General features: G+C 48.6%; 1 protein-coding gene and 1 long non-coding RNA gene across 2 annotated transcripts in view; one reads left to right on the top strand and one right to left on the bottom strand.

The window, feature by feature from the left end:
- LOC139045251 (uncharacterized) overlaps positions 1-1,818 on the bottom strand; it is a 41,129-nt gene extending 39,311 nt beyond the window's left edge. Inside the window, exon 1 of the long non-coding RNA XR_011503261.1 lies at positions 1,759-1,818. This is a non-coding gene — a long non-coding RNA (uncharacterized lncRNA). The remainder of the gene's footprint in view (positions 1-1,758) is intronic.
- Positions 1,819-1,857: 39 nt separating this feature from the next.
- EIF2B5 (eukaryotic translation initiation factor 2B subunit epsilon) lies at positions 1,858-10,226 on the top strand. The gene is made up of 16 exons (XM_014846203.3): positions 1,858-2,120; positions 3,204-3,328; positions 4,134-4,319; positions 4,412-4,589; positions 4,678-4,758; positions 5,037-5,114; positions 5,385-5,697; positions 6,637-6,782; positions 7,011-7,152; positions 7,274-7,375; positions 7,557-7,664; positions 7,851-7,941; positions 8,241-8,364; positions 8,949-9,074; positions 9,508-9,618; positions 9,797-10,226. Exons 1-16 carry the CDS (start codon positions 1,923-1,925, stop codon positions 9,854-9,856), a joined length of 2,169 nt encoding a protein of 722 aa, XP_014701689.2. The 5' UTR covers positions 1,858-1,922; the 3' UTR covers positions 9,857-10,226.
- The last annotated feature ends 2,206 nt before the right edge of the window (positions 10,227-12,432 follow it).

The raw sequence follows: 12,432 nt of genomic DNA, 5'->3' as shown, positions 1-12,432 counted from the left end.
GCCCCCCAGTACATAGTTGTATATTTTAGTTGTGGGTCCCTCTAGTTGTGGCATGTGGGACACTGCCTCAGCGTGGCCTGAGGAGCAGTACTAGGTCCGTTCCCAGGATCAGAATCTGGAAACCCTCGCCACTGAAGTAGTGAGCGGGAACTTAACCACTTGGCCACCGGGCAGGCCCATGATTTGTAATTTTCTAATGATTAGCTATGAGAACATCTTTTCACGTGCTTATTGGCCATTTGTATATCTTCTTTTGAGATATGTCTATTCAAGTCCTTTGCCTATTTTTGTTTGGTTTTGTTGTTGCGTTACGTTTTGAAACAAAAAAATTAACAACAGGTTGAGAGAGAAAGATTCTCCCCGAGATCCATTCATTAAAAACCTTATCCATCCAGCTACCTATCTACGGAATTGTAAGACCTGGATTTACCACTCACCACTTTCTCAGGTTGCAGAAGTTATTTAAAAATCTCTACAATTGGACCAACTTTCCGTAGGCCTTACCCTCACCCCCCCCAACCCCCACCCCCGCGAGCACGCGCGTGTGTGCGCCCGTGCGTGAGCGAGCACAAATCACTAGTCCTATTTAATCACCCTTTTTTTCTCTTTCTGTCTGTGGACTTGTAGGACACTCACTTTCCCCTACAATGCACATTCATTTAATTGAACATTTTTACTGAGTTGCCTTCTGCCTTTCCTGCTCCAGGCTCAGTTTTCCAAAATCCTCAAGAAATGGTTTTTGCCCAGCGTGCAGCACCGGCCAGGTGGCAACCACGTTTGCAGAAACTTTGCAGGATCCAGAGGATCGCGGAATTCCTCTCCAGCGGACAGGGAGTGGTGCCTTGCTGGAAAGCTCCTCGCCTACCAAATGACACCCAAGCTGCCTTGCCTGGCTTCCACCGCGTCCCCACGGTCCCGCACCTCAGCAGGCCTGGTTTACTCCCCGCAGCCACCGCCTGTTTTCCCAAATCGTGCGGCAGCTCTCGCGCCTTGGATCTTTGCGCTCATAGTCCCTTCTGCCTGGAAAGCTTGCTGCTTAACTCCACTCCTACTCAACTTTATGGTGTTCTCGGATCCACCCCTATGTCCACTCTGATTAAGACACAGAGTAGGGTTTCAAAAGCTGCCGATAGGCTGAATGAATGAATAAGTGAAGACATCATAAAATAGCAATTTTTATCCCCACATCACTTGGCAGGAAGATTGTAGAGCTATAAGGTCAGACAGATAGGGTTCCAATACTGGTTCTTCCACTTACTAGCTGGGTGAACTTCACCCTCTGAGAATTGAAGAAATGTTTGTTAAACGGATGAATAAGATGTTCTAGCAGAGATGTGTGACGAATTAAACGAGCTAATGCTTGTCTCGTCCCTCGCCACAATCAGCGCTCAATAGAACTACTACTCTCTCTACTACAGCACGGTCGGTATTTATGCAGACTGAGCTCCCGTAGGGAGGATGTCTGACTCGGTTTTGAGCTTCCCTAGGTGCCGGTTCGCATTAGGTGCCTAGAACGAAGACGGAGGACGACAGCTTTTAACATACTGAGAGAGAGAAAGATACATCCCGAATGGATCTGACCCCTTCGCAGAGACCACAAGTCCCACCATCCTGCAAGAATCTCAGCTTGTTCGTGTACAAATGAAGACCTACTATACTTGCAGATCTAGTCTGCGGTCCGTAGTCCCCCGCCCCCGCGCTTTAGTTGGGTAAGACAGCCGCCGCCAGGCCCCACGCGTTGCCCCCGGCAGCTCTGACCTGAGACTGGGCGGCCTTGGGGAAACGCATGCGCAGTCCTCTTTCCTTGTCTCCTCCCTCCCCGCTTTCGTTAGACCTTCGCGTTCCTTGTGCTGGGTTCTTTTTGTCCCCTACTGCGAGCGGTGTCAGTTTCCGTGCGGAAGTGGGGGCCGTAAGGGAAGAAGATGGCGGCCCCTGTGGTGGCGCCTCCTGGTGCGGTGGCCAGTCGGGCTAACAAGCGCAGCGGCAGTGGGCCGGGAGGCGGCGGCGGCGGCGGGGGAGCCAGGGGGGCGGAGGAGGAACCGCCGCCGCCCCTACAAGCAATTCTGGTGGCAGATAGCTTCAACCGCCGCTTCTTCCCCATCTCCAAGGACCGGCCTCGGGTGAGCGCCGCGCGCGAGAGCAGCCAGAGGGCCCGGAGGTGGCGGGGCTAGAGCAAGTTATCGTTTTGGCTGCCTAGTGAGGCGTGCTCTGGAAGGACTTATGTCTACCCTCTTTCCCGGGAATCGGGTTTATCTGGTTAGGAGGAAAGCGGAGGGACAGTCTAAAGCCCTGATGATTGCCTCACCAAGTGAGTGGCTGGCAGATTTGGGCACTCGTAGTGCTGCCCGCCTCAGGGTTGGGAGGCATGTAGAAGCAGGGCTTGTGAGAAGCCTTCACGTGGGGATTCCGTGCTCCAGGAGGAGGCTGCGCTGCCTTTATGCAGATGGGAAAGAGATCCGGAGGTGAAAGGGAGACCTCCAAAAGGGAGGTCTTATGCCTTGAAGAAGAGCAGGCGGTCTGATCTCTTAGTAACAGCTGTTTTGGATCTCGTACAGTATGGGGTTTTTTTTTCCAGGTTTAATGACAGTGCCATCTGTCAAAAGCAGGACAGAACGGGTTTAGTGGCTGGTTGCCAGCAGCCCCTGTATTGTCGAGACACTGGGGAATTGGACTGAGCCGGTCCTAGGTATTGCTGGGTCACTCAGCAGTCAGTCCCCAGTTCAGTCAAAGAAAGGGAACTGCATTCAGGTTCAGGAAAAATAATCTCTAACTCCCTGCTTCCTCTCAAAAACCTAATGGTTGTTCATTTTAGACGAGTGATGGGGTGGCTAGCCCCTGACTCTCAGAGAGGAATCAAGGAAGGAAATTTTATAGGGAAAAAGGAGATGTGGTTAATTTCCAGTATTATCCTTTGCTAAGGGTGGTCTGTTCTGTAGCAGCTCTGTGTCTGATGCTAAGCAAGTAAATTCCATACTTACTTACCGTATCCAAATTGCAACACCTTAGACTCTAAGGCTTAGCGTGTAGTAAACATCAAAGGCAGGAGCCTGATTACTTTTAAATTGTGAAGATAAAGTAAAATTATGGAGTTTGGAAAGACTGATAGGGGAGTGGAAATCGTGGTTGAAGCGAGGGAAAGAATGGTACCCAGAGGGCCCTCATGGATTCAAGACTTCAAACTTTTTCTATCTCCTACCCTCCAGGTCCTCTTGCCCCTGGCCAATGTGGCACTAATTGACTACACTCTGGAATTTCTGACTGCCACAGGTGTCCAGGAAACCTTTGTCTTTTGTTGCTGGAAGGCTGCTCAAATCAAGGAACATTTACTGTAAGGCAACTCTTGTTTCCACATTTATCATTTTTTTCCAGTTTCCCTAGGATGGATGTAACTAAATAAGGGGGAAAATATGTCTGTTTGGATCCCATCATAAGTCTAAGGGCTTTCTTTTTACTTATCAGGAAGTGAGCAGCTGAAGCTGTGACAAAGATTAAAGAACAACATCTGGGTTTTTTCTGAATTTCACTTATAAAGTTTGGTCCAAGTGGGTTTTGCTTTTTATTTAATGGCACCATTATGGAAGTTATAAGAATAACATCCTTGTTTTTCCACTGAGCTTCTAAATATTGAGCTCTTCCTCATCTTTGTATTCCCAGTGCCTAGCTTAGTACCAAGCACATAGTAAACACTTGACAAATGCTTGCTGAAATCTTCTTGATGAAGAGCAAATCCCAGGATTTATGACAGTTTAGAAAATAAAGACTAGGATATTTGCATGTTAGACAGTTCCTAAATTTGGTCTGGACTGGAGAAAAGTGGCATAAGAAGTGTGTTCCTCTGATACTTTGTGCAAATCTCAGCAGGATTTTGAGTTCAAATCCGTGTTTGGGGACGGGGGTCAGAGTATGGAGAGGAAGTAACCATGTTTCTCTAAGCCATAAAACAAGATTGGTGACATAGGATGCTGAGACCATTAATTATAGTTCATAAATCTCTTTGAAGTTGATGCTGGCAGGAACCCAAGAAAGCCATAGAGAAGGAGTGTGCATGTTGAATGGGGTGGGGGGGTGGATAGGGAAGCTCTGCATGATCTTTATGCTTGATTTACTCATTCCCCTCACCGCCTTTCCTTCAGGAAATCCAAATGGTGCCGCCCTACATCCCTCAATGTGGTTCGGATAATTACATCAGAGCTATATCGATCACTGGGGGATGTTCTCCGTGATGTTGATGCCAAGGCCTTGGTGCGCTCCGACTTCCTTCTTGTGTATGGGGACATCGTGTCAAACATCAATATTACCAGAGCCCTGGAGGAACACAGGTCAGGACGGGAAAACGGTACAGATAAGGGTTTGGGACCAGCAGAGCCCCAAGCCTGCTGTTTTGCAGCTCTCTCCCTCCTGTTCCTCATAGGTTGAGGCGGAAGCTCGAAAAAAATGTATCTGTGATGACAATGATCTTCAAAGAGTCATCCCCCAGCCACCCGACTCGTTGCCAAGAGGACAATGTGGTAGTGGCTGTGGATAGTTCCACAAACCGGGTTCTCCATTTCCAGAAGACCCAAGGCCTCAGACGTTTTTCTTTCCCTCTGGTGTGTGGGTATCTGGGGTCCTTGAGGTAGGAAAGTGACAGCCTTCGGCAAGAGAGACATTAAAGTTCTTGTAAACTTCTCCCCACAGAGCTTGTTCCAGAGCAGTGGAGATGGCGTGGAGATTCGCTATGATTTACTGGATTGTCATATCAGCATCTGCTCTCCTCAGGTGAGCTCTTCATGGCCAGGGCTACAATCCTAAGAGCAGAGCTCTGAGGATGTGCTGTTGCCCCCTTAGAAGAACAGGGTATATTTCTTCTCCCTCTTTCCCTTATGTCTTCTACACCAAATAGGTGCTGTCTTCTTGACCCCAATATCCCATTGGGAGCCTCTTTGGGATTCTGACCCACGTACGTTGTCATAGGGTCTGATAGGTCTCTGGGGGCTTTTATCTTTACTTCCAGAGAATAGCGCTTAACCTTGGTCCCACCCAACTTCCCCCCACAGGTGGCTCAACTCTTTACAGACAACTTTGACTACCAAACTCGAGATGACTTTGTGCGAGGCCTGTTAGTGAATGAGGAGGTAAGAAAGGCTCTCAGTACCTCTTTAGGAGAGGGCTGTGATTTTCTCTCTTGCTGATAACTTTCGGTCCCCTTTTGTGTTTATTGAGCCTTAAGAGGGAAGAAAAGAGCTGAGGAGCAAGGGGAAGCAATACACACAGAAAAGTCTTAGGCCATTTGGCTGTGACATTGAGAGGCAGAGGGGAAGTTAAGAAGGTTAGAAAAGTGTACCTGGGGATGTTCTTCCTCTCTTGCTTGCTTGGCTGACCTCCCTTTCCTTCTCCTCATTCAGATCCTAGGGAACCAGATCCACATGCACGTGACAGCTAGGGAATATGGTGCCCGGGTCTCCAACCTACACATGTATGCGGCTGTCTGCGCTGATGTCATCCGCCGATGGGTCTACCCTCTCACCCCTGAGGCAAACTTCACTGACAGCACCACCCAGAGCTGCACTCATTCCCGGCACAACATCTACCGAGGGCCTGAGGTCAGCCTGGGCCATGGCAGCATCCTGGAAGAAAATGTGCTCCTGGGCTCCGGCACTGTCATTGGCAGCAATTGCTCCATCACCAACAGTGTCATTGGCCCTGGCTGCCACATTGGTGAGCACAGGTGGGGAAGTGAAGCTGGCTTTCCTAGGAGCAGGAACCTGCGGGGGCCCCATGTCTCCAGAGAAGGATACAGAGGGATAGTCCCTGAGAGTAAGGAACTAGAGTGGCTACCTTAATAAAGGAGGGAACAGGGATGTGAAAACAGCAATACTTTAGTTTGTGGCCTGTGAGCCTCTTATTGGGTGACTCTTCACATTTCAGGGTACCCTATATTCACATTCAGGACCAAGTAGATAATTAACATGCAATAATAACATCTGTTTAGTGCATTACAGTTTACAGAGAGCTTTTGCGTACATTATTTCATTTACTCCGCACAAAAACCTTGTGAGGGAAGTAGTATTTATCCCCAGTTTATAGATAAGCAAACAGGCTCAAAGAAGTTGTCTTACCCAAGGTCATACTAATAAGAGGCAATGCTGGGACTTGAACCTGAGTATTCTGACTGTAAGTCCACTGTTCTTTTTACTCTACCGTAATTGCCTGGTTAGCCTCTTAGTAATTCACTTTGGTTATAGGAATGTGATGCTTCTGATGGAACTGCCCCTTTAAAAAAGTAACAATAAGTTTCTAACTCTGAAATGTACAAGAAGAGGTGGAATAATTTGGTTCTACTTCTAGACGTGGATATGATTCTAATAAGGTTCTTGAGTTCAAGGGGTCCCCAGAAATCTTGAAGGGTCTCAGGTTCTCAAGTCCTGTGTGTAATCTGTAATTGTTATACACCTGGTGGAGGATGGTCAGGGTGAGCAACATTCTGTTCTCAGGCCTGGACTTAGAAGGGGAGAGGGTGTCTCCGGTGAATTCGGGGATGGAGTATTAGAGCTAGTTGGGAGCTGTGCTGGTGTCAGTCAGCCCTATCCTCCAGGAATGTCCCTGGTCTGGAGTTGGAGCCCTAAGTGACCGGGAGTCCTTCCTGTCCTGAGCCAGGTGATAACGTGGAGCTGGACCAGGCCTACCTGTGGCAAGGGGTCCGAGTGGCTGCTGGAGCAAAGATCCATCAGTCTCTGCTCTGTGACAATGCTGAGGTCAAGGAACAAGTTATACTGAAGCCACACTGTGTCCTCACTTCCCAGGTGAGACCTGCTCTATACTGTACATTGGCCCCAAACTGAGTGCTGGTCATGCTGAGCCACAAGGGGCCTTATGCCCACCCTTAATCCAGCCTGAATTGAGAATCCAAATCCAGTGGTTTCATTTGCCTTCTGTTGGCTTAGTGAAAAAAGTTATTCTCAACTTCAGGATGTATTTTTTCTCTAACATACTAATGGGTCGGTGCCACCCACTCCTTTTTTCTCCCCTAGGTGGTAGTGGGCCCAGACATCATGCTGCCTGAGGGCTCGGTGGTCTCTCTGCACCCTCCAGATGCAGAGGAAGATGAGGATGATGGCCAGTTCAGTGATGATTCTGGGGCTGACCAAGAAAAGGAGAAAGTGAAGCTGAAAGGTGTGAGGCTCAGCAGGTGTGGGGCGTCTGTGTGTCTCTGCCCCATAGAAAAACCAGTGTTTCCTCCTGGAGGGATTAGTGCTTCTGCTGGACCTTCCCTAAAGATTAATGTGTTTTCCAGGTTACAATCCGGCAGAAGTTGGAGTTGCAGGCCGGGGCTACCTCTGGAAAGCTCCAGACGTGAACGTGGAGGAAGAGGAGGAACTACGGCAGAGTCTGTGGGGTGAGCTAGGCCTTATTCCGGCCACCCCCCTTCCGAATCGGAATGTTTTGAAGGAGAGTGAATACTTTAGAATCAGATGACTTGTTCATTGCTTAATTTATGTAGAAAGGGCAGATATGTTGGTCTCTGTCAATAGCTCTTTCCTTATTTTTCTTTTTTCTCACCCTTTATGGGCCCTCAGGACTCACAATCAACGTGGAAGAAGAGAGTGAAACTGAAAGTGAGCGAAGTGTGGATTCTGAGGAGCTAGACAGCCGGGCAGGCTCCCCACAGATGGATGACATCAGAGGTGAGTGGCCAGGGGAGCAGTGCCCTGGGACAAAAGAGGAAAACCTCTAGTTTATTCTTTGTCTGGATCAACTAACCAAAGACTTGTGTTCCTCCCAGAAAGAGTTTGGTATAAAGTCAGGACTAGGTAACTTAAAGCATTCTGGAGTGATGTTGGTCCAGAAACTTATTCTTGCTTTGATTTTAGTGTTTCAGAATGAAGTCCTGGGAACGCTACAGCGGGGCAAGGAGGAGAACATTTCTTGTGACAATCTAGTCCTAGAGATCAACTCTCTCAAGTAAGAGCAGCCCCGCCCTGTTCTCTTCTTGGGGTAATGCCAGGCAGGTAGAGGTTCTCTCCTGTGTCTTCCCCTAATAGGAACCTGGTCCCTCGACATCCCAAATGGACAAGGCCAGTAGCATTTGGAGCAAGGAAAGCATTAGGTTCTAACCTCAGCATAGACTTCACCTTCCAAAACCCTCCCCTTCCATGTTGTTCCATCTGACTTCCTTACTCCAGTGTCCTGCCAAAGTCATAGTCCTACAGTGTGCTGGAAGGGCCAGTGAAGGCCCTCGTGTTACTACAGTCTCCCCACAGGTACGCCTACAACATAAGCCTAAAGGAGGTGATGCAGGTACTGAGCCACGTGGTCCTGGAACTCCCCCTGCAACAAATGGATTCCCCGCTTGACTCAAACCGCTACTGTGCCCTGCTGCTTCCCGTGAGCAAAGATTGGGGCTGGGTACAAGGGATTGGGTGGAGGCAGATACATGTCGTTGCTGTGCTTGACTTTAAAGGACATCAGGAGTAGAAGGTCTTGTGGGAAATATGTTACTTGTGGTTCCTTTCTTCTTGCTACTGGATGCAGATTGGGTTCTAGAGCAGCCTTGGCTGGTCCAGAGGAGTCAAGTTTGAGACTCCAAGATTCAGACCATCCTAGACCCCAAAGGTAGACCCAGAATAGCCCTGGACTTTCAGGCTCTCTGACGGAAATTGATTTGACCCAGAATGAGATCAGCCTTTAGGCTGAGAATAGGTATTTTGAAGCAGCCTGCAACATCTTTCACCTTCACCCTTCATCTTTCGTCCCTTTCACCTTCCCTGAGTAATCCCTTCTTTTTCCCCAACCCTGACTGCCAGCAACCCCCAAGTCCCTCTGACCTGATTTCACAGGGCTTGTATCATCTCCCTCTTGACTTCCCATATCATGAAAGACTCATGTTATCAATATTGATTTTCTTTGCTGTCCAGGTGCAGGTGCATGCTGGGGAATATATTGCAGCTCCCTTCTCCTTTCTTCCATAGCTGCTCAAGGCCTGGAGCCCTGTTTTTCGGAACTACATAAAGCGTGCAGCTGATCATTTGGAAGCACTGGCAGCCATTGAGGACTTCTTCCTGGAGCATGAACCTCTTGGTACTTCCGTGGCCAAGGTGAATACCACCTCAAGCCCCATAGTCCTGCATTTCCTTTGACAGAGGCCTTGGTAACCTCTTGGAGACACAAAACAGGCTGACGTGAATCCAATGTGGAGTTTGGCTAACAGCACCATCCACCCCTAGTGTTGTCCTTATTGCTGGGATAGTACAGCTTGGAGCCAGGCTAGTAAGGCAGCCATTTGGAGGTTGCCCTGGGGATGTGTGAAGCACTACCCAGCAATAGTTCCAGAAGTTATACCTGTTCCAGTACCAGAGTGAACAGCTTATTATTCTTGTCTGTTTTGGAGGATGCGGCTCAGCGTGTAGAAGGAAGCTGAGGGCCTGGTAGAGAGTGGTGCTAAGATCTTGCCTCCTCTTCCTCTGTTATCCGTTGTATCTTGCTGGACTCTGCAAGGGCCCTGAGATCTCCTTTGCTGGCCTTCTGCAGGTACTGATGGCTTTCTACCAGCTGGAGATCCTGGCTGAAGAAACAATCTTGAGCTGGTTCAGCCGAAGGGATACAACTGACAAGGGCCGGCAATTGCGCAAGAACCAACAGGTAAGTCACACTGCCCTCCTCTTGCCACGGGGTAGTTGTCTTGTTCCTTGGCCCTTGGCCCTAGGCTCCAGGATGGTTGGTCCCTGGGACTCTGGTTGTTACAACTGTTTATCTGCTAAGGAGAAGAGGAGAGTTATGTGCCCCTCCCTCAGTAGCTGTCCACTCTGCTTCCTTACAGCTGCAGAGGTTCATCCAGTGGCTAAAAGAGGCAGAAGAGGAGTCATCTGAAGATGACTGAAGTCGCACTGCCTGCTCCTGTGGGTGTGGTGGATTGCCCTCCTGGCTTCTGGGCCAGGGCAAGCGAGAAGCTGGTTGCAGAAGGTTGGAGTGACCACCATCTGAGCTGAGACTTAAAGGAGCAGAGGCTGGAATTACAGTATTCTTCCCACTGCCAGCAACCATGTGCCTCCCGTCCTGACTGGGGATTTGGGATGAGGGGAGTTGGCTGGAACAAAGCTCTGCCTGAGGAGGAGCTAGACAGGCCCTGCAGTTAGAGGAAGAGCAGAGGAACAGCTTTGTGTTCTGGCATTCCCTCAGGGAACAGCAGAGAGCAGCTGGCCCTCTCTGCTGCTTGTATTTGTTAATATTAAAAAAGAGAGAGGGGTGTACTTGGTTTCCTTCCAACTCTGACTGATTAGCCAATGAAGTAGGTGACCAAAGAGTTCTAAACCCCTGACATGTCAGCCTTTCCTTAACACCGGAGAGAGGGAGAAGAGGGGTGGTATGGCCACTAGGTGGTACTGTGGTACCTCGCTAATAGACCATTGCTGTGGCTCATGGGTAGTGGTGGGCCTAGATTCTTTTCCAGCCTCTGTGGACCAATTTGTGATCCTGGTGTGGTGTGCCTGAGCCTATTTCCATAGAGAGTCCTAGTCTGAACACCTCTCTGCCAGAGGGTGACGATGCCAAGCATATGTAAGTCCATTAACCACCTGCAAGTTCCTCACATGCTTTGTCGAGTCGATCCAGTACTACTCTCAGGGAAACTGGGCTACTTTTCATCTTAAAGATAAGGAAATTTGCTCAAGGTCTCATGACTCTTGAGGGCTAAAGCTAAGGACTTGAGCCTCATAATCCAGAATTCTCTCTGCTTTTGCATATTCAGTGTCTCCATAAAGGGAAATTGTCCGCACAGGCAAATATAACCCCAAGCCAGCAATCGATATCCTAAGACAGAAGAAGATCCTGTGAAATGGGCTTTCCCCTAAAACTGAGAGAGCGACTACTGTTTGACAGGCATTTTGCCAAATACTTTGCATGTGTTATTTTAGTTAACCTTCAGCCCCATGAAGTAGGTCTTATCCCCATTTTCAGATGAGGAGCCTGAAGTTCAGAGAGGTACCATAACTGGTCATCGATAGAGCCAGGATTTGTTATTGGACTCTAGAGCTGGAGTTTGTCACTTTGCTGTTTTGTCCTTTAACCTCAACCACGAGACATGCCCTTCTCTCTCATCTTTTTGAGCTCTTGGTTGCCTTCCTGTAACCCTTACTTTATTGACACAAATTGCGGCAAATGTTACTGGTAACAAGTGGCCCTCCTGGACATCACAGCTAAAATAGTTGCCTTTCTTCATTTCATTTGGGTGGAAAGGAGTAAGCTGAGGAAGGGGCTACTGAACTGTCCTCGGGTGTGAAGGGGTATTACTGAGTATTTCTAAAGAAGAAAAAAAAGCAGGCTGGCCAGAGTTTGGCTTAATTTACTTTTCTTCTTCAGTAAATCTCAGTTTCTGGTTATGGCATGACCTCAGGGGCAGTTAAATACATAACTATAGGGCACCTCTGATTTGTACCTAGTGGGTGGCAGAGATGAGAAGTGGCCGGTAGAACTTTTTAGAAGGAAGCGCTTCCTTCCACTTGGGTTAATTAGGGAAGGCTTACAGGATTGTGATGCTTGAGTGGCCTAAAAAAATAGAAAAGGTAGAAGGGCAAAAGCAAAGCAAAAGATTTCTACTTAAATGTGCAAATTAGGGGCCGGCCCGGTGGCGCAGTGGTTAAGTTTGCACATTCCGCTTCGCCGGCCCCGGGTTTGCTGGTTCGGATCCTGGGTGCAGACATGGCACCACTTGGCAAGGCATGCTGTGGTAGGTATCCCACATATAAAGTAGAGGAAGATGGGCACGGATGTTAGCTCAGGGCCACTCTTCCTCAGCAAAAAGAGGAGGATTGGCAGAAGGTGTTAGCTCAGGGCTAATCTTTCTCCAAAAAAAAAAAAATGCAAATTAAACGCATGGGCTTTTTACTCCTTCCAAAACCCGTTCAAATGCCAGTAAAGGAATTCTTCAAAAAAGGCACGTGACTCAATAAGGAAAACAGGTGACGACAATGAATGAGAGACATCAACATTTTGGAGAATGGAAAATGAATAGAAGAGTGAAAGTTGACCTAGCAGAGCAGAATGAGATGGGTTCTACCTGCTGAGGTGGGTCTTAACCAAGAAGCAAACCAGTGTGCCTTTCTGGACCCAGAAAAGGCTCAGCAGAGGGGGTAAGGATTGGGGCTGAGAGCTGGGGGGGTGGGGGGGGTGGAAGTAAATCAGACAAAGATCTGTACAGAAAATAGCCCCCCAGGTCCTCACCTCATCTCATCCAGCCAGGTGTTTACCTCAACTTCTCCCCTGCAAGAAATGGGAACTTTGGTCTCTGGAGAAACCGTAGGGAGAAAATTATCAAAGAAATACTTACAAAGGTCTCCTAAACCCAAAGTTCATGTGCTCCCAGACTGACAGCCCACGAGCTCCTGGCATAGAGAATGAAATAAGCTCGTAGAGCCTCTGGACTCAACAGCAGACATGGGGAGCATGAGGGTGGGGCTA

This window comes from Equus asinus, chromosome 5 (assembly GCF_041296235.1).
Source record: "Equus asinus isolate D_3611 breed Donkey chromosome 5, EquAss-T2T_v2, whole genome shotgun sequence".
Lineage (NCBI taxonomy): Eukaryota > Metazoa > Chordata > Mammalia > Perissodactyla > Equidae > Equus > Equus asinus.
Note: the sequence above shows the minus strand (reverse complement) of the source record. Positions and strands in the feature narration are given on the sequence as shown.